This window comes from Hemitrygon akajei, chromosome 26, assembly GCF_048418815.1.
Source record: "Hemitrygon akajei chromosome 26, sHemAka1.3, whole genome shotgun sequence".
Classification (NCBI taxonomy): Eukaryota; Metazoa; Chordata; class Chondrichthyes; order Myliobatiformes; family Dasyatidae; genus Hemitrygon; species Hemitrygon akajei.
In genome coordinates this window covers 33761517-33783786 of record NC_133149.1, presented here as the reverse complement: position 1 = coordinate 33783786, position 22270 = coordinate 33761517, and the positions used below count along the sequence as shown (strand labels likewise).

The window sequence follows — 22270 nt, the reverse complement described above, 5'->3', positions numbered from 1 at the left end:
CTCCACAATTTCATCATGGCTGATCCAATTTTCCTCTCAGCCCCAATCTCCTCCCTTCTCCCTGTATCCTTCATGCCCTGACTAATCAAGAATCTATCAACCTCTGCCTTAAATATAAATAACAACTTGGCCTCCACAGCTGCCTGTGGAAAGAAATTCCATAGATTCACCACTCTCTGGCTAAAGAAATTCCTCCTCATCTCCACTCTAAAAGGATGCCCCTCTATTCTGAGGCTGTGTCCTCTGGTCATAGACTCTCCCATCATGGGAAACATCCTCTCCACATCCACTCTATCAAGATCTTTCTCCATTTGATAGATATCAATGTGGTCACCCCTCATTCTTCTGAATTCCAGTGAATACAGGCCCACAGCCATCAAGTGCTCTTCATACGACAAGCCATTCAATCCTGGAATCATTTCCATGAACCTTCTTTGAACCCTCTCCAGTTTCAGCACATCCTTTCTAAGATAAGAGGCCCAAAACTGCTCACAATACTCCAAGTGAGGTCTCACCAATCCTTTACAAAGCCTCAACATTGTATCCTTGCTTTTGTATTCTATATTCCTCAAATCACTGTATTGCTGGTCTGTCTGTTTAAACATCTTGTTACTGTATCCCTGGTGAGTGCACATCACAGCAACAATAATTCTGAGCTAGACAGGTGTTAGAAAGGGAAGAAAGCAAGCTTGCAGTGGTTGCTAGTGACAATCATCATGGCCCGCAACATCAACACAGGAGATGTTATTCTCAGTATTATGTTATCTTCAGCTTCAACAAAGATCTCTCCTCCATCATGAGGTGAGGAACGGGATTGTTTATTGTGGCATTTGGCTCTACAGACATCACTTCTAATAGAAATAGAACAGCCAACCTATGATAAGATCTGGGTTACCATCACACTTGGTGCTATGTCGAACAGGTAACAGGTAACATACATGCCATTTAATTGAATAATTAAATGACGTGTATGTTATACCTCCTCTTGTTGTTGTCCATAAGGTTTTTGTGGCAAGATACAGAAGTAGATTGCCAGGCTTTTCTTCTGTGCAGATACTGCTGCTGCCCTGGTGGGGTCCTGGCTGGATTTGAACTCAGGACCATCAACTTCAAAGTCTAGTGATGATGCCACTACACCACCAGCCAGCCCAATACCTATTCTACACAGCACCAAGTCTCTATGTAGAGCAGGTATACCAAACATGCCATTCAATTGTGGGGGTTGTTCAAATTTCCCTAGTGTTTGCCTCAGCTAGTGTTAATGGCCAAGCCATATAATGGGGTCAAGATGTACTAAAGTTTAATTTTGCTATTTTTCTGAGGAGTGATGCATAGCAGGCGGTTGATGAGATTAGGATGAGATTTTATTGGGTTTACTGCTGATGGTATTTGAAAAAAAAAACATTCCAAAACATCTACGTTCCAATTCCCACTGCTGCCTGTAAGGAGTTTGTACATTCTCCCTGTGACCACGTGGGTTTCCTCTGGGTGCTCCGGTTTCCTCCCACAGTCCAAAGATGTACTGGTCGGTAGGTTAATTGGTCATTGTAAATTGTCCTGTGATTAGGCTAGGGTTAAATCGAAAGACTGCTGGGCAGGGGGTCTCAAAGGGCCGGAAATAAATAAATAAAGTGTGCCGCTAACAGGGCCATCTTCGCCAGTCGGTGAATTGCATTAATATTTTTGGGCATGTGATGGAAAGATTAATACCAACAGTTCTGGCCACATTTTCCTCATTGGTGATATCTTTTAACTTGTTAAAGGTGTTGAATTTTACCTAATAACATCACACTGCAGGCTGCACAAATGAAGGCTTTAGACTGTACCATGACAAATTATATCATCAAATTGTAGATCAAACCAAGGACTGTTCGACAGCCTCATCACATGCAGAGGCACACACTGATAATATATATGCCACAAGTGTTGTCAATTGGGTTTAATTAACAATTAAATTCTTTGAGTTTCATGTACAGTCATATAATATTTTATAACATACATGAAATTAAATTCTATTCAGTACTGATTATAATTAACACCTTGCAGGCAGAAAGAACATTTCAGAAGTTGTAAACATATAACTAGAACATAAAAATGTAAAATGTGCAAGTTTATATATCAATGTGGGTGTCATGTCTCATAGGCAGCAAATAAAGAGATCGACTTGCTCCTCCATATTCAACAAGCAGTGGAAACCTGGAGGAATGAATTTGCCTTTGGGACATGTCATTGTTTCTATTTGTTCCAATTAATAGGAACGGCTGCTGGCTAGACAAAGACATTGTGCTGGTCAGATACAAAGCATTAGATGCTTCAGCTTTAACACTAATCGTGATGATATTAAGTTTTTCTCCTCAATATCCTACACCCTACAATTTCTGGGAACACACACACGGGGGAAAATCATTCAATTTTCAACAAATGGTAAATCTATCAGATAGATTTCATTGTGGTTTAGCCTGGAAAAGGACACTGTATTTGTCTTCCTCAGATTAGGAAAATCAAAATACATTTACACTAGTCATGTATTATTCGATGTGTAGGATTCAAAAGCAACACCCCCCCTCCCCCCCACGCCACCGGTGTTCACAGAAGTTCACAGAAGAATCCAGAATGAGGATAGACTGGGTCATTGAGGAAGGACTATTTATTGCTCCCTTTCTTCCAGTTTTACTGCTTTTGGACCTGATGCCAGCTCAGACTGATGCCAAACCAGGGGACTGAACCTGTGATGTGCAGGGAAAGCAGCAGTTCTCGCACTCCGGCTGAGTGGATTGGCAGCTGCTGTGGGAAATAGAAACTTCCTCCATGGAATCTCCAGTCCAGGGCTCTCCCTGTCACTTACAATAATCCCCACCCCACCCTCCTCTCTGAAACTCTTTGCCGTCCCTAAAACCCCCACCCCCGATCCCTTTGCTTCTGCCAGGCTGCCTGACAAGCTCTATTCTGTTATTCCTGTAGTTACCCTCAAACCACCCAATCTGCTCCCCACAAACCTATCCAACATGCTCTCTGTCCTCACTGGCTCTCAACTGGAGGTGCACCGGTCCTCTTTAGATGTGTGGTTAAAAATCACAGCCCTAAAGCTTAGACCAACCCCCTTCTTCCTGCTGACACGAGACGATGCTAGACCAGCGTGGGTACCTACTGGTTTCTGCCGTTTCATATTCACTGTCCCGCAGCAGCTCAAACAGGTCGATCTCCAGCCGTGCCCTTTCAGACGGATCCACCATGCTGTTGACGTGGTTTTTCGCCAGGCTAATGGCGAGCCTTTCGCCCCTGTTGCACTCCATTGGGTCATCCAGGATCGCAGCTGCAACACACACATTTACACATTGATCTCAATGGCCTGGCCTCCACCCGCACCAGGAAAAGACCATCACTCTTGTTCATGGTGGAGTAGGATTAGGGGTCGGAGAAGGGAAGGGAAGGGGGGTGTGAGAGCAGGGTAAGGTTGAAGGGGTGAGGCTGAGAGGTGTGGGAGGGGGAGGAAAATGAGGTGAAGGAAGCCTTCCTGTTCCTGTAACCATGTTCATTTTTTTCTGCAGAAGGTAGCTGGTAATATCGAAAAGTGGGTAAAAATAGAAAGCACAATTTCACAAAAAAAGAGTGGAAGTGTGAACTCTCTCCTCAAAATGGCTATGAATACAGAAACTTTCAGGACAGAGGCTGAGTGATAGTTATTGGGTGAAGGTATAAAGGGACAGAGCTAAGGAGGATAAATGGAGTTCAGGCACACCTGAAACCTGAACCGTTTGCACATACAACATAGCCTTTCAGCCTATGAGGTCTGTGCCAAGCCTGATGCCAAATTAGATGTAATCCTTACCCTGCACATGATCCCATCCCTCCACATTCATGTGCTTCTCTTAAAAAGATCTATTAAACACCACTATCATATCTGGTAGCCCATGACAGGCACCAGGTGCCCTCTGTGCAGAAAACGTGCCTGCACAACCCCTTTAAACTTCCCCTTTAAGGGGATTGTTAATTCCTTTAACAATTGTCCCATGACTAGGCTAGTGTTAAATTGGTGGGTTGCCTTGAGGTGTGGCTCAAGGGGCTGGAAGGGCCTATCTCTAAATGGATAAATGAGAGTAAGCCCAAATGGTGCAATGGCTTCCTCATAACAATGGAGAGGATGAATTTCCCATTTTGGCAGCAAATGACTCTGAGCATAACTGTCAAGGTTATGGAAGCATGTAAACTTCTTACCATATTAAGGCACTGTCTTAAAAACTGGGACATATATCAGACTGAGAGAAAACTATGAATACTTAGCCTGAAATGTTTATTGCCATTATGATGGATGGTTTTCAATCAATACCCTACTGCTGATGGATATGGTTCTATAGGCTTTCACACTATATTAGGCTCAGAATGAATGTGGAGTGTTGTGACTGGTCAATCAGAAGACCTGTGAAGGGATGGACTTTGCTACCTCCCAGAGAAAGACAAATGGAATTCCATCTGGAGTCAGGGCTGTGTGATGAGAAAGAGAAGGGGAAGAGTTGGATAAGAAAAAATAAATGAATGAGAGAGAGAGAGATTGATTGAGAGGATTAGGGAAAGAATTTGGAAGAAGGCTAGATCAAAAGATAATAAAGAGAGCGTTGTTTGGTGAATGAAAAGAAAACCAGAAAAAAGAGAAAACAGACCAAGAGCTAGGCAGTGATTAAACTGCCTCCTGTAAATTGTTTCCATCCTTTATCTGACACGATGAAAAATTCACCCATGTGCTCACTGACCCAGTCAATATAGGTATTACTGGTCTGATCCTCATATTTATATCCTTTCCCATTTCTGTAACCACTTCCAGCCCTACATCCCTTCATGATTTATGAAGATCTCCAATTCTAGGCTCTTGGATGGACTCACTCCTTTACTACATCTTGACATCAATGCCTTTATCCAACTGGTCTAGTATTCCTTTCTCGGACCTAACTGCCTCCCTATATTTTCTTTTAAAATCTATCCATTTTTCATCATTGTCCTAATGGCCTTGATGTTAGAAAACACAGAACAGAACATCACTGTACAGGCCCTTCGGCCCAAAGTGTCGTGCTGACCTTTTAACCAACTCCAAGATCGATCTAACCCTTCCCTCACACACAGCCCTGCATTTTTCTTTCATCCATGTGCACATCTGAGAGCCTCTTAAGTGACCCTATTGTATTTGCCTCTAATATCATCCTTGGCAACACATTCCATGCACCCACCACACTTCTGTGTAAAAACCTGCCTCTGATATCCTGCCTATACTTTCCTTCAATCACGTTAACATTATGCCCTCTTGTATTAGCTATTTCCACCCTGGGAGAAAGGTGCTGGCTATCCACTCTATCTATGTCTCTTATCATCTTATACACCTCTATCAAGTCAGCTCTCATCCTCCTTCGCTTCAAAGAGAGAAGTCCTAGTTCACTCAACCTTTCCTCACAAGACATTCTTTCTAATCCAGGCAGCAACCTGGCAAATTTCCTCTGCACCCTCTTTAAAGCTTCCACATCCTTCCTATAGAGGCAACCAGAACTGAACACAATATTCCAAGTGTGGTCTAACCAGTGTTTTATAGAGCTACAACATTACCTCATGGCTCTTGAACTCAATTCCCTGAATAATGAAGTCCAACCAACACTTACCTTCTTAACAACCCAATCAACTTTGATCTATTGATGTGGACCCCAATATCGCTTTGTTCCTCCTCTCTGCTAAGAACCTGTCATTAACCTCATACTCTGCCTTCAAGTACGACCTTCCAAAGTGAATCACTTCACACTATTCTGGACTGAACTCCATCTGCCGCTTCTCAGCCCATTGTAATTATGCTTGACTATTGAAGGGCAACGTGAATCAACTTTTTTATGTAATGGAAACCAGGAACCTTCCCTCTCAAAGCCTGTTGAGACTAGATGCCTATTTAACATTTGTAAAAAATGTTGGGTTTAATTAGATGTCTGTCAGGCAAAGGTAGTAAGGAACAATGTTCTGAGGCAGGTAGTTGGAGGCATGCTGCAGACCAGCCAATATCTCACCAGATGGTAGAACAGGCTGCAGGAGCTAATCCTGCTCTGGTGTCCTTCTGAAATATAATCAGGCCCTAAAGGTAGAAAAAAATCTAAAACAGAAGGTTTTCTTTTCTTTCCCATATTGGATTGGTGTAGGAATGGAGAAGAGATGGATGTTGGAGAACTGCACAACATGCAGGAACTCAGCATTCCCATTTCTAAAGATCCCAACAAGGCAATCCTGAAGCAAATCCCACCATCCACATCGTGCCAACAGAGCCACATCAAAGTATATTCCTAACTGCTTGCCGAATTAAATAAGTCACAGGAATTAAAATAGATTGGTGTCATTTCAGGTGCAGGGTAGAGATTTCCAGGTGATTTAATTAATCCTCCTCTCCTATCCTTTCCAGAGTAAAGATGAATACAGTAAAAAGAAGGACACTGAACAGCACATGCAAGTTCTGAGCTATTCAATATAATTTCCACTTGTGACTTTCCAAAAACCTGGAATAATTAGTTCTTCCTTCCACAAAACTACAAATCAAGAAAGATGAGGGATAGAGTTCATACCTACCCATTCGGACTGAATGTGGTAATTCAGAACTTTTCCTTAAAGTTAAAAAGACCAGCAATATCAAGAAGTGCAGCATTTTCTGTCCTCCTTCATGGAGATTGTTACTTGCTCTGGCCGGATCCCAGCCACCTGGGACAGAGAAGAAATGAGGCTTTGAGGAAAAGAAATCAAACCATCCTTACTAGCTCGCTTCCCTTTTTGCCTTTGGTTGAAGGTGAACACTGGTGGTGCATCATGTTTCGTTACTGCGCTAACTCAGCAATGACAAAATGACTTTAGAAACATTACAGGAGAGCATATTCTGGTCCTTACTTTCTTACCTTGACAATCCAGCAATAATAGAGAGAATCTAAAAGGAATATTTGGTCAATTCCCAATTTGATTTTTAAAAAATCATTTATTTCCATGAAAAATGAACTAGGAATCATTTAAGTGTTGCGATTTAAAATGAAGTGCATCCACAGGAGGTATGAGTCAACAGACTGGAGTCATGGAGAGTTAGAGAAACGTACAGCACAGAAACAGCTCAAAGTTCATCGCAACCATCAACCAATGGTGTATAAGGTGATGAGAGGCATTGATTGTGTGGATAGTCAGAGGCTTTTTCCCAGGGCTGGAATGGCTAGCACGAGAGGGCACAGTTTTAAGGTGCTTGGAAGTAGGTACAGGGGAGATGTCAGGAGGAAGTTTTTTTATGCAGAGAGTAGTGAGTGCGTGGAGGGTCTTTTAAGAGACTCCTGGATAGGTACATGGAGCTTAGAAAAATAGAGAGTTATGGGTAACCCTAGGTAATTTCTAAGGTAAGGACATGTTTGACACAGCTTTGTGGGCCGAAGGGCCTGAATTGTGCTGTAGGTTTTCTATGTTTCTAACCATGTACACCAATCCTTTGTTAATACATGATTTTTCATTCCTCACTATCAACAACTAACCCCATGTTCTACTTCTCCCCTGCACACTAGAGACAAGTTATAGTGGCCAATTAGACCATAAAACCATTGGATATAGGAGTAGAATTAGTCCATTTGGTCCATCAAATTTGCTCCACCATTTCATCATAGCTGAGCCAATTTTCCTCTCAGCCCCAATCTCCTGCCTTCTCCCCATATCCCTTCATGCCATGAACAATCAAGAATCTAGCAACCTCTGTCTTAAATATACACACAGACTTGTCCTCCGCAGCCGCCTGTGGCAAAGAATTCTACAGATTCACCAGCCTCTGGCGAAAGAAATTCCTCCTCATCTCCATTCTAAAAGGACACCTCTCTATTCTGAGGCTGCATCCTCTGGTTGTAGACTCTCCCACCACAGGAAACTTCCTCTAGACATTCACTGAATCAAGACCTTTCACTATTCGATAGGTTTCAATGAGGTCACCCCTCATTCTTCTGAATTCTAGTGAATACAGGCCCAGCGCCATCAATTATATTGCTAACCTACACACCTTTGGGATGCAGGAAGAGACTGGAGCACCTAGGGGAAGACCGTCATGGTCACAGACAGTACATGCAAACTCCACATGAACGGCACCAGAGGTCAGGATTGAACCCAGATCTCTGGTGCCGTGAAGTTGTGCCTCTACTAGCTGCACTAGTAATAATGCCTCCGACTGAGTCGCTGGGTAATTGTGTCAGTGACAGCACTGCACTTATGGTTTACCAGCAATCACCAGGTGACACTAAATAGTCAAAAGCAGAATGTTGCTGATGGAAATCTGAAACAAAAATAGAAAATGCTGGAAATCGGTCTTTTCTATCTTATCCATTGTGTTAATTTTCTGTAGTTTCTTCCACTTCTTAACCCGCATGCTGTTAACACTGCACTGTATTGCTTCTAATTTGTCTGTCAGTTCTTCACCAACTATCCACAGACATTCACCTTGTTCTTCTTTCATAACCTGATCGTATTTTTAAGACAATTATGCTGTACATTTTCCAAATTATTTTGAAATCCAGGAAATACTCAGCAGGTCGGGCAGCATGTACAGTGAGAGGAACGGGGTTAAAATTTCAGGTTGATGAGCGTTCATGAGATATGAGAAAGTGAGCACAAAAGTGCATTTTAAGCTTGGAGGAGGGGTGAAGGAATTGTCTGGTGTGGGGTGGGGGCTGGTGGGGAGAGCAAAATTGTTTTTAACATCACAATTCTTCTGCAGATATCTTGTTAAAGATTTGGAAGAGAGAAAAAAACAAACAGAAGAGCACACTGGAAGTGTGAAACACAGAACAGAGCAACTGAAGGGAATCAAAAAACAAATGCGAATGCTGAAATTACCCAGCAAATGAGGAGGAGGGAGAAAGGCAAGGTTAATGTTACAGGTGGATGACTTCAGTCAGTTCCAAAGCAAACAGGAAAGACTGGTTAAAGTCAGCATCAGGTACCAAGAGTGCCAATGTGCTCAAGCAGAAGATAAGGTATCATCTTTCAAGGATATTATGGGCTGTATTAAAACAGTGTGGGTGAGTGGGTGTGACCACTGTTGATTGGGAACAGAGACAACGCTGTGAACGCAAGAATATAATCTTCCAGATTGGAAGAATGCAAGCAAATTGCTGCTTCACCTGGATCCATGTATGATGGGAAGGAATAGAAAGCATGTGCATGGTCAGGTGTCAACAGTGGAGATTTGGTTGGTGGAGATGGAATAGCAAAACAGGGAGTAGTAAAGGGAACAGAACTGCCTGGAATGCTGGAAAGGGAAGAGGGGAAGATGTGTTCAGTGGTGTACATTATTAAGGATGATCCATTGAATGTGGAGGCCAGTAGAGTGGAAGGTGAGAACAAGGAAAATTGCATCCTTGTTCTGAATGAGATGAAAGGGGAATGGGGGCAAATGTGTGTAACATAGAGGAGCTGCAGTTGAGAGTGCTGTCCACTATGCTTGAGGGAAAGATGTAGGTAAGGAAAAAAGGAGGACATCTCCAAAGCTCTCATATCATTGTCAGAACAGTTCGGCCAGAGATAGAAAAAGTGGGAGAAAGGAATGGATCCTTATAGAATGCAGTGTGGGTGGAGATGTAGCTGCCATGTGGGCTTGAAATGGTCGTGAGTCCACCTCTTGAGATGGAGACAGCAATTGGGCCTTGATGAAAAGAACGAGAACCAAGCAGCTCGTAGGACGGGGGAGGAAGCAGAAAGAGCCTCTTGCTGGATATGGAGCGGGTGAGAGGAGTTGAGCTGGAAGTCAGGAGCATTTGGGCAGTGACTTGACCACCACTGCTGACCCACCAACTAGAGGGTGTAGTGGTTAACACTCTATGAAGGTTGGGCACCACCTGACAACATCTGCCCCTGGCCAAAGGCTATGGTTACCTCATCAGTAACTGAAGAGAGCACCCCAGTGTATGATGCCAACACAAGGGAAGCAATTAGTAATGAAATTTTCAATAAGTGTACAGTGTAGAAAACAGCACTAATATTATTAACAATGTCATGGAAAAAGAGTTGAGAGACTGGGCCAGTGCAGAATTTAAATAAAGATTGTTCCACAAAGAGACAGGCATAAGTTAGGTTTGCACAACTTGCCATGGTTCCACCTTTGAATTGGAGACAATGAGGAAAGTTGAAGGAGATTTTCTTCACTGTAATAGCAGGTTCAGCCACATGAAGGAGAGGGGCCGGAAGGAGATTGGCTGGGATTTTGTTCGAGGAGGAAGTGAAGGGTCCTCTGACAATCCCAATGTGGGATGGAGAGGTAAGGGATTGGATGGTCAAGGCAGAGATGAGCCATGAATTGGAAGGAAAAACTGTCAAAAGTGGGAGAGATTAAGTGGGAAGAAACCGGGTAAGGGAAGAAAGCATATTGTCAAGTTAGGAGGAAATATGTTCAGTGGGGCAAGAGCGGACTGAAACAGTGAATCTACCATAACAATCCTGTCTGTGGATCTTGCGGAGGAGGTAGAGTCGATAGTATTAGGCTGGGCAACCAAAGCCATGAATATTGGTTCTCTTCACTCCGCCTCCCCTCAGCTACTTAACCTTGTGAGGCATAGGAAGCTTGCACCCAGCTCTTTGTACACTGACATGCTGACTGAAAAAGTGGTAACAGGATTCACATAAAGGATTGTTTCACAGCTATAAAAATAAAACACTGCAGATGCTCAAAATCTGGAATAAAATCAAATTTGCTGGAAATACCCATCAGCTCAGGACAGAAAAAGGAAGTGTTGACATTTCAGGTCAATGATTCACTGACCGTTACATGGATAAATTGGTGTATTGGTTTATTATTGTCACATGTATCAAGGTACAGTTAAAAACAGTTTTGCATGCCATTTATTCAAGTCATTTCATTATATCAGTGCATTGGGGTAGTAAAAAGGAAAACAATAACAGAATGCAGAATCAAGTGCTACAGTGACAGAAGAAGGGGGCAGCAGTGCCAGGAGGTTGTCACCTACCCTTACAGATTGCAATCTGTTGGTCGGGAGGTTTAAGGATCCAGTTGCAAAGAGAGGAGTTGAGTCCCAGGTCTAGGAGTTAGTAGATGAGCTTGCTTGAATTATAGTATGGAAGACAGAGCTGCACTCAATAGACAAAGGTCTAATGTAGGTGGCTTTACTGTCCAGAGATGAGTGTAGGGGCAGGGAGATGGCATCTGCCTTAGACCAGTCTTGACTGTAGTCAAATTGCAGTGGATGGAGGTTGTGTGGAAGGTAGAGTTAATGCGTGCCATGACCAGCCTCTTGAATCACTTCATGATGGAGGATGTCAGAGTCACCAGGCAGTAGTCATTAAGGTTTTTCTTTTTTTTCTTAGGTACCAGGACGATGGTGGTCTTCTTAAAGCATGTGGGAACATCAGACTTAAGTAGGGAGAGGTTAAAAACACCTGCCAGCTGATCTGCAGGATCGGACAACATCTGGGCCAGGTGCTTTCTGTGGGTCCACTCTCCAGAAGAACGATTTGGCATCTGCACTATGACTGTAGGTTCTGATGCACTGAACCTGTTGGGGTGTGCAGGTTATTCCACTCCCCTTTTGTTCAAAACACGCATAGAATGAATTAAGTTAATCAGGAAGGGATGTTGCCCAACTTTGTTTTGTAGTCTGTTACAACACGAAGCCCTGCCACTCCTGGTGGCTGGTCTGGGACTCAATATTGGACTGGTCTTAGCTCTCAGCATCCTTTATAGCTTTACATTGGAATGGCATCTACCAAAACCACAAGAATTAAAAAGTTATGCCTTCCAGCATTGCCCAATCTTGAAAGAGTGAGGCAGACCGGAAACTTGTCCTGGATCTCTGTGTAGTAATGGGGTGCAGCTGTCAGATTCACTCATGCCTCCACAGCATCTCATCCACCTGGGCCATTGTGCTGGGAGAGAGTTCCAGCACTCTGCGAAAGTCTTAGGCACATATATATAGCTTGGGCGCCTAAGACTTTGGCACAGTACTGTAGTAATTTTATGTATTGCTCTGTACTGCGGCCATAAAAAAAAAAACTTCACAGCATACAATAAGTGAGTGATGATAAACCTGATCGCGATATGGGTCCCTACTATGGAATGAGAGTGGGAAGGGGAATCATGGTTGGGAAAAGGGAAAGGGAGAGGGGAGGGAGCGGGAACCACCAGAGAGACATTGTTTGGAATCAAATGACCTTGCCTGGTGTCTCAGGGCTGGATGTATCTGCACACGTGCCATCCTCTGCCCCTGGCACTCATTCTCTGCCACCTGATCCACACCCCTCCTGAAGCACTCCACCTTCACCATTCCCAAAATCCTTTGCTCCCGCCAGATTTACAAACTCGCTCTCTGCTCCACATTGACAAATACAGTACTGTGCAAAAATCTTAGCTACAATGCTATATATATATATGTGCTGAAGACTTTTGTACAGTACTGTACATGGGATGGAGGGATTAGAAGAATGGATGATTGCATTCAGATGTGGCCCAGAGGAATGCTTTGGAGTCAGAAAGTATATTATTAAAGGGGTGTTTCTTAGAGAAATGTCAAGAGAACTCACTGTGATTTATTTTGTGATTTTGTCACATTTTTGATGTCTGAACGAGATAAGGTGAAAATAGCACAGCTATTTTGGACTCGCTCTAGTCCAATTTATGCAATCTAAGTACCTACCAGGAACACTGGCACGATATGATCTGCCAGATATCCTGCTCAGGTCACAAGGTTACACCCTGAGAGGAGCCTACTGCATTATTAGTGCCCACGGAGTACGCACACTGCATTGGTTTCTGCCACCCATGCCTATCTCTCTCTGCACCTGTCATTATGAATAATTACATGGGTGAGCTGGCATCTGGGATAAGTGATATTTGCACTGACCTTCCAAGCAGCATTTATTCTAGCCTCTAATCATTGGGAATTCACTTAAACAGAGAAACAAAATTTTACCCTTTCAGATTCGAAGCACAAAGTGGGACCCTTGGAAATGCAGACGTCTCCCTGCCTACTGATCCCCTCTGTCTTTGTGCAGTTAGAGAATGCAGAAGGACAATGATATGTTAACTCACTTCCACAGCAAATCTCTTCTATGGCATCATATTAAATATCTCCTGAAAAATTGCAGCACCCATTGCCTTCCTCTTGCCGACACAGCTTTATTTACAAAAATGCAATTAAGTAACTCGTGCATGAGCCATCTTTATAAATCCACGATGACTATTCAAAGTTAACCCACTGTAGTCTGGTGGAGAACAGTGCTGGAGTTTGATTGTCTCTATCAAGGATTTGTTCTGGCAATCATTCATCTTCTGCCCATAATAAATTTAAGAAACACAGAAAACACTGTGATGGTGGGGAGACAATTCTGCAGAGGAGAGCATCAATACTGGAGCATCCTAATTGCAGATGGATCATTAAAAACAAAACTGACATACAGCTACTGCGAGTGCACTGACATCCAATACCTTTACAATGCTGCTGAGCAGTCTGCTTTGTGCAGGCCTGTTGGAGATCTGGAGCAGAAGGGGGAAGCACTATCATTTATAGTTTGGCGGGTGACATCATCTTGCCTGCCACTACTGCAGAAGCTGGCTTAGATCTCGGAGAAACAGGTTTATAAAACAATTCCTTCCTTTTTAAGTAATGGTGGTGGTGAATAGTTTCCATAAAATGAAGTCAGCACGGGATATCCCAGAGGAATGAAGGTTCATCCAAGTTATTTTGTAGCCCACCAGGGTGCTTTTGGACAGATTCAAATTATTTATCACATATACCGGTACATCGAAACATACAGTGAAATGCATCGTTTGCATTAATGACCAACACAACCTAATGATGCGCTGGGGGCAGCCAGTAGGTTTTCGCAAATAAAACAACGTGAGGCGTTTTATGTTTTAGAAAAACCGTAACAACTCATTTATTGTCATCCAAACACTGAACACAAAGCGCAGTGAAAATACTTCACGTAATTACGTCATCATGTCAGACCAGCCTCTTAACGTGAACCCCAACTCAATGTTGGTGGTTGTGAATTATGTACGTTTCCACCAATTATATTACCCTAGAAGCCCACAAGTTCCGCCACACATTCTGGTTCCACAATGTTCAGCAGAACAACACAGCCAACAACAGCAAAACAAGCCTCTTTCCTCCCACTCACACATACAGATAGTCCTCCAACCCCAGAACAATAAATGACAATAAAGTACCATGCTCTGTAAACACAGCAGAGAACCAGGCCATTCGGCCCAACTGGATCATGTTCGACCTTCTTGTAAGCAGTCAGATATTGTACAAACAGTATTTTAATGATATAAAGGGCTCCATGGGTCACAGGGCAATGTAATGTATATGTCCCAAGAGACCTAGGCAAGGATGGTTGGGATCAAAGTGCTGGAGTATCTGCGGCTAGAATTGAGACTCGGTATGAGAATGAAACTAAAACAGGTCCATGAGTTTCCAAAAGGCAAATTGATCCAAGCAAATCCCCAGTGCTACCAGCAGTAGTGCTTCCTAACCACACTGACGTAGCTGGTCACCTGGGGCAATTCATCCAGCAGTGAGATCTTCAATGCAAAATGCATGTATGACTCAGCAGGCAATCATGGGCAGCCGATGCACAAAATGTGATCACTGTGGCCCCTCTGACAGTAAGTGAGAGTGCCATATGTTGTTTGCTCATCTACTGTTTTGATGGTGTACCCACACCACAGCTACGTAAGCCATTGCTTTTCAATTAGCCTGAGGTAATTATGTTCAGTATCACAGGCACATTGATAGAACCTTGTTTTGCATCATGGCATGAAGTCCAGCAGATATCACATTCTTATCTTGTTTCTCCTGGAGTTTTTTTTTCCCTGAAATTACTTAATCCTATAAAGTGCCTTGGGATGATATACTATATTAAAAGCACCAGATAACTGTGGGTTGTTGCTGTTGAATTAATTACTCTTTGGAAACTAAGTATTCCATGTTTAAGTTCAGCTGCAGTGCTGTATTGATGTAAGTTGAGGAATACAGTATTTCTTCTATGTTTAAATCCAGTCAGTTGCATTAAACATACTCTAAAGATGTGCCAGTGCATTGCACTTTGACACCTAAATTCATTTCACTGACATCAATGGGTAAATTTCAGAGGCTGAGCAACACCGACACTGGGAGTGTTTAGTGCTCCCGCGAAGGAATAAAGTTTTAGGCATTTATGTGCAGTGAGAGCCTTAGAAAATGGAGTGAATTTACTTTCTGTTACCTTGTAAAATGGTGACTTTACTCTCTGTAAAGCTGACAACAAGTCTAATTTATGGACAGTGAAATGACATTGACAAGGCAATGTTTTTATTCAATGTTGCAATTCTTTGCAATTACAAGCTATTGTCTGTTATTCAATACTTCTCGTCTTTGCATCCTGAATGAAGGAAGCTTAGAGCTGACTTTATAGAGGTCTATAAATTCATAAGGGGCACGGTAGTGTAATGGTTAGTACAACGCTTCACAGTCCAGGTAACTGGGGTTCAATTCCCACAGCTGCCTGTAAGGAATTTGTACGTTCTCCCCGTGAACCCATGTGGGTTTCCTCCCACAGTCCAAAGACAAATTGGTTGGTAGGTTAGTTGGTCATTCTAAATTGTCCTGTGATTAGGCTTGGATTTGATATGGGATTACCGGGCGGTGTGGCTCAAAGGTCTGGAAGGGCCTATTCTGCAGTGTATGTCAACAAATAAGGTGAATAAAACTTTTTTTCCAGGATACAGTAATATAAAACCACAGGCCACAGGCTAAGGAGAGCGGGGAAAGATTTAAAGGCGGTCTGGGAGATAAGGTTTTTACAGAGAGGGTTATGGATTTGTGGAATGAGCTGCCAGAGTTTGAGGTGAGTATAATTAGAATGTTTAAAAGACATTTGGACAGGTTCATGGATAGAGCATGAGTTCCCCACCTTTAGGGCTTCTTAGACCCCAGTTTGGCTGCCCCTGGTTTTGAGGGTTATGGGTCCAATGTAGAGAAATGGGACTAAATCAGGAGGACACCCTGGTGGGCATGTACAAGTTGAGCTATAGGGCTTATTTCCATGTTGTAAAACTCCCTGATATGTTTAAAGAATATGTAGATATTAATTGTATTAGAAACACTAATTTACATAATAATACTTGCTCCTCAATAACCAGCATTTTTAAAAATAGTGCACTTCTTAAATAAAGTTCTTTCAGAGTTTAACCACTGTCAATCAAATAAGGAATCACTCTCATCTCTGAGCCAGTGATTTGTGTAAGCTACTTTAAAAAGTTTAAATAAAAAAGGTACAAATTTCCCATGTCAAGTTGCCTCAGAAGTAAAACTTCAAAGTCCCCCGTATATCATCTACAATCTTGATATTTTAGACAATAGTTAAAATTATGAGATTCCAAAAGGTTGCTTCCTGTCAAGTTGCATTACATTACTTTTATAGAAAGGAATATTTTATGTATTGGTCACCTTGACTTTAGTATTTTGAGTACAATTTTGAACTGTGTGCATGATACAAGAACTGGCAGAGCACACAGCAAGCAGAACACTTGCAACTTCACAAGCATGCAGATAATCAGCTGAAATGGGCAGACAGATGGCAGATGCAGTTTGATGTAGACAGATATAATTTAGGGCAAGCTGCACAGTGGAATAATCAAAATTGCACTATGCTACAGAGGATTCAGAAGTAGAGGGAACTATGGATGCACATTCACAAACCTTTGAAGCTTAAAAAGAAAGCTTAAAAATCTGTCATTTTAAATAGATGCTGTGAACAGAAACATAGGAAGTCATGCTAAATGCTCACAAATCACTGATTATAATCCCCAATGCAGCACTGTGCGCAGTGTACACTTAAAGCTATGAAGCCAAGCCTCTGTTGAGAGTTTAGAGGACTTATACCGGGTTGATATTGGGAACAAGGGACCGTATTTATTTGGAGAGATTGTATCTGCATTTGTTCTACTTACAGACACATAAAGAGGGGAATATTTATCTGCTCATTGTGTGAGGAAAGAGGAAGGAATTGATCACTTTGATATAGTCAGTAGTCAAGAGTTATAGATTTAAACTGACAGCTGGAAATATCAACTGTGTTTCAGTTGGTAGTCTTCTCATCTTGAGTCTCAAAGGTTCAGAGTAGAGAAATGAGCACCAGTATACAGGCAGAAAATTCAGTGAAATACAGAGGGAGTATAACATCAGAAATGCCACCAGTTTGATGAACTGTTACACAAAGTCAATGGGTATGACAAAGCCTCAAACTACTCTGAATATCAGTGGAGTCTGACTGATAATAATTTCTCAATCAACGTTACAAAAACAGATTACTTGACCATTATCTGTGACCTTGCCATGCACAAATTGATTACTGCATGTCTCATATTACAACAACAGTCATACTTCAGAAGTACTGTCTCTCCATGTTTGAAAAGCTGTTTCAGGCATCATTCTGGAAAAGCAAAAAGTGCCACAAAAGTACAAAACTTTCTTCCTTGTCTTCTCATTTCCCCCTTCTACTTTTCAGAAGTTGATAAGACTCTAACTAAGAGTGGTGAAAGCAGATTTCACTGAGGTAGATTATAGGGTCATACATATAGTGGAACACCATGCCCATTTTGACCTTTATGCCCTTAGCATGGGAAATGGACACACATTTAATTGGGACTAATTTGCCAGGTTATTGGGCAAAATCTAGGTCAAAGTTTTATTTCAAAAAAACTGGCACAGATCTGTGAAATTTTATAGTTTTATATTAAATGTTCTGTCAATGTGATCTGTTTCTAATCAGCTACATTTAATTTCTTGAAAAAGAGGGACTAATTATGCTGGCATCATTAATCACATTGATATGAGGGGCCTTGATAGCATAAGTTATTCAAGTGCAGAAAATGAAGATTAAACAACATGCACTACACTCCAGTGGGCATTGTGGTGAAGAGACCTAAATCCTGACCTCTTACTTTCTAATTTCATATGGACAAAAGGCAAATTATTGACAAAGTTAAGCTGTCATGGATAAATCAAATGAAGATGACAACTGTCCATTGACAGTCTTGTGACAATGATCTGGCCTCCTCGTTCCTTTGTATCTAGCCATTGCAGTTTACCCTCCCAATCTTTTATAGCCTACCGGTAATTTTGATTATAAACCCCTGTTCACTGAATAGCATCTTAATCCAATGGGCACTTCACCTCTTAAGGCCATTTTTGCATCAAGATTGTGAAGAGTAGTTCTGTGTTAGTGCCAGTGAGCAGGTTTCTTAGTAAATTGTTGCTTGTTAATGGTACTAATGCTTCAAAGTAGAAATATTACTAATTCGAAAATCACCAATATTCAATCCCATCCTATCCTGATATTCCACAGCTGCCTCTTCATCATCATTTGGTTAGCACTGAAAATTCTGACCAAACACAATTGTCTGAGCCAAGACATCACAAAGATTATAGCAGTTTAATTGACAGGCTGATCACCATTTTCTCACAGGGATCAATTTAACTTATAGTCCAATAACAAATTGAACACAAATTGTAAATTAAATGGCAAATTGCAAAGACGAGCACGAGAAATTATTGATAACATATACAGGTTAGAAGATTTACTTCAGTGAAAAGAAATGAGGAGCGCAGATATTGTGGAAAACCACACAACAGAGTTAGTGAAGAGCATGGAAGATCTGTGAAATTTAGGAATACAGAGACTTTAATCTTTAATGATATAATTATGAGAAGGACCAACATTCTTGGGTTTCATTTTTGTTTTAAACACTAAAAGACTGAGGCAAGTTACTTTGTACTAAGTATTGCCTTGGCCACAGCTGGAGTATTGTATGTTCCGGATGCCACATTATACAAAAGATACTGGAGGCTACAAGCAAAACAAAAACGATTCAAGAAAATAATGATATTTCAAGAAACTACACTGATAAAGGCACTTAAAATTGCTTTTCTTTATATATTATTCACCAGAACATAAAAGGCTAAATCAAGAATCCAATCAGCTCTTTCAAAATGCTTTGTTGCCAAATTGTAGTAAAAGATAATTTTCAATAAAAGAGATAAAACTTAACTAAAGCTAATCTTCAATAGAAAGAATAATTAGAACTTGCGACTTACTAATAAGGTATCAGGAATCTCATTATTTACAAGAGAACTGGGCATTTTTATGTTAATGGAAAAGGAAGATGGGGAACAGGCAATAGGAATGGATTACAGTGGATAGTGCAGAGAGGAGCTGGAACCACAGTGACTGCCATAGGCCAGAACAGTCTTTCCTTTTCTCCATTTTATTGTTATCCTGAATGGGCTATTGCTTCCAGGACTACCAATACTTAACATCCCCTCCCTCAATTCATTTTTTTTCTTTCGCTTTGCCTTTTAATCTCCACCAACATAGGTTTTAATTTTCTTAGTTACTGATCTAGTCTTTCCTTCCCTTCTACCTGTACCCCTAAATGCCATTTCACTGCCAAGTAACCAAATGGCTCAACAATGATCAATGCTAGATATTCTTTGCTCTCAGTGTTAGATGCGCTGCTTTTCAATATATAACTTATCCCATGCAACACAATAAATCACGAGAGGTCAAAAGTTCAGAGGTCTTGATGTAGCAGGTCAGAGAGTGGTAAATACTCCCCTCTGTTTGAAATAATTAGCCTAGACTTGTAATATGCATTCTCTTGTTCCCTCAAAATAAAAGAAGGTAAGTATTTTAAGATAAATAAAGTGTATAACTTGGTAGTGCCTCAACTGCAGCTGGACGTATTTGTGATAGTGCTCTAAAGAAGCAACCAAAAAGAAACATACCTAAACAACAAGCAGAAGCACTGTAGAATAGACATTGGGAAAACAATTATTTTGGGTCACTAAAGATTAATACAGTAGCAAACTAGTTTTTTTAAACTTTAGACGAGAGAGGGTTGTTATCTGAAGGAAGATTCAGCACACATAAAAAATTGTTTTAAACATTACGAGGATATGTGCATTGGTATATTTACAGAAAAATACATGCTTTGTTCATGACTCAATGACTGCAATCAACATGATTCACAATGACATTTCTGTTCTGATTCAATCGCTAGCACTAATGTAAATATTCTCTGCAACAAAGAAAGAACCAACATTAGAAATTGTTGGGTCTAATATTCTAAAGATGGCAGGATCCCCTTCGGTGTCACACAAGGCAACCTATGACAGATACCAAGGCCACGATGATTTACAGTGAAGCCATCAGGTGAAACAGGCCCACCACCCCCTAACTCCAGCACCCCCTCCGCAACCCCAACAGCCCTTCTCCCTCACCCCCTCTACTGCCCCCTCCCCAAGGTCTTCATCGTCATCCTCCCACAAGAACCGTTCCGATATTAAAGCTCTTTTTAATCCCCAGTCACGATCGACAAGGAAGCGCTAATTACACAGTTTTAAACCCTTGTACAAAAGGTAAAGCATATAAACATACAAAAGTGCGACATGTGCAGATGAAGCAAAAAGTCTGACATTTTAAGAACAATGTCATATGTTACTGAGATGACAACTAACTTGTTTTGGTTAATGTGATGGTGGCTCATCGTTCAACTGCCTGCGCTGGGGCTATTTGTGGTTTATCCCGGGGTCTGGACCCCTGTCTTTCAGCACGTGTGTGCTCCCCTGGATTGAATCGGGTCGATCGGCGAACGCTAACATTAGGATAGCTAACGGATATGACGGCGAAGTGTGGCTGCAAAATTCATTCAAGTGCTGCCGATTTGTGATTTTGTGGTTCTCATTATACCCAGTGAATACTCAGTCCAGATTACAACCAGCGGAAGGACCATCAACCGGCCAACCAAATGCAATGTGCAAAAATTAGTGATCTCGGTGTAATTTATCAGTTTAGCGGAATGATGCTGCGCGCACTGTCTACTGCCTATTAAAAACGGATTATTAGCAGTTAGGTTTGAAGTACCCGAAAATTGCAAATTGCAGATATCCTTGTATTTTTCAAACGAAATGAACAGCAAAGTCCCGGCCTCACTAGTAGATTCCTTATCAATTCATTCAAAGGTAACCTAGACTGAGACAAGTCCCCGAAAAGGCAGCAAGTAACGCGTTCCGCAGTAAGAAACAAATCCACTCACCAACAGTCTCAACAGAACATCGATCCCTTTCAGAAAACTTGGATCAAACGGTTAATGAATGTTGCAAAGAGTTAATAGTAATTCCAATGTTTTCTTCCGCTCTTGCGCCCTGGAATCGAATTGAGGGAAATCAGTCTGTCATCGGCACTCAAAAATCAAACGTCGAACCGCAGTTTGCACAAAATATTCAACCGGCGGCGACGTTCAAAATTTAGTAAACGTATATACACAGAGTGGAATTGAGGCAAATGCGAGCGGCTATAACCCAGGGTTAACATTCTGCCTAAACCGCGCCAAGAGTCAAATTAGGATTCAAGCGGCATAGGCGTCAAAACTAAAGGAAATACTGCCCCTAAAGCCATGCCTGGGAAAGACACGGAGCAGCTGGCTCTGCCGGTCCAATGGACCCGAGCGGAGAGCTATGACACATCACCAAGCGGAAAGGCCATGTTCACATTGAGAGTCATCATACTGAAGCGCGCGGCGGCGTTAAGGCTGCAGTGAAGACCTGAGGGGGAGGGGGGTTGCTGGTGGAGGACTCTGTACTTCGTGGTCTGGAGAGAAAACAGGATGGTGAAGGAGGGGGGGGGGGCGGTGAGAAGGGGAAGGTGCGCAGGGTAAGGGAGATGACGGGGAGGGTCTAAGTGAGTTGGGTCAGGGTTAACAGGTTGAAGAGACATGTCTAAGGACGTGTGGCCGCTGACGAGGATGCACAAGCTCTTTGGAGAAGTGGAAAGATTTCGCACACGAAAGGGTTTATGTACATCGCTGAGAGGGAGAGTCGATGACGGCGTCCGTGAATAGGTTCCAGAGAGGTTGTTTTGGCACTTACAGAAGCTATTTGAGATGTGGGCGCTGGGGCGGGATCTGGGTCAGTGCAAGGGTCAGACAAGGCACACACGAGGCCAGGAGAGTGGGCATGAGGATGTGCGGGGTCCAACAGGTTAGTGATCGAACCGAGGCTGCTGTAAGAACCAAGGCTCTCCGCGTTTAGCACACAGCAGTTGATGAAGAACACGGTGCACTTGTTATTACTCAGGAGCAGTTGAAGTTTGGGTCAGCAAATTGTGTAAATTGCACAAACCAGCATCTGTGTGAAGAAGTCACATATCTACACACATCACTAAAAACAGAGAAGGTGGCTTGGCCAACTGC

General features: G+C 42.2%; 1 protein-coding gene across 1 annotated transcript in view; it reads right to left on the bottom strand.

Moving 5' to 3' along the window:
• Positions 1 to 21308, bottom strand: part of grik4 (glutamate receptor, ionotropic, kainate 4) — a 125202-nt gene extending 103894 nt beyond the window's left edge. The window contains exons 1-3 of the mRNA XM_073029805.1: positions 21116 to 21308; positions 6586 to 6714; positions 3149 to 3313 (exon numbers count right to left, since the gene is read on the bottom strand). Of these exons, the coding sequence (XP_072885906.1) occupies positions 3149 to 3313; positions 6586 to 6661 (241 nt within the window). The 5' untranslated portion in view covers positions 6662 to 6714; positions 21116 to 21308. The remainder of the gene's footprint in view (positions 1 to 3148; positions 3314 to 6585; positions 6715 to 21115) is intronic.
• Positions 21309 to 22270: the final 962 nt, after the last annotated feature.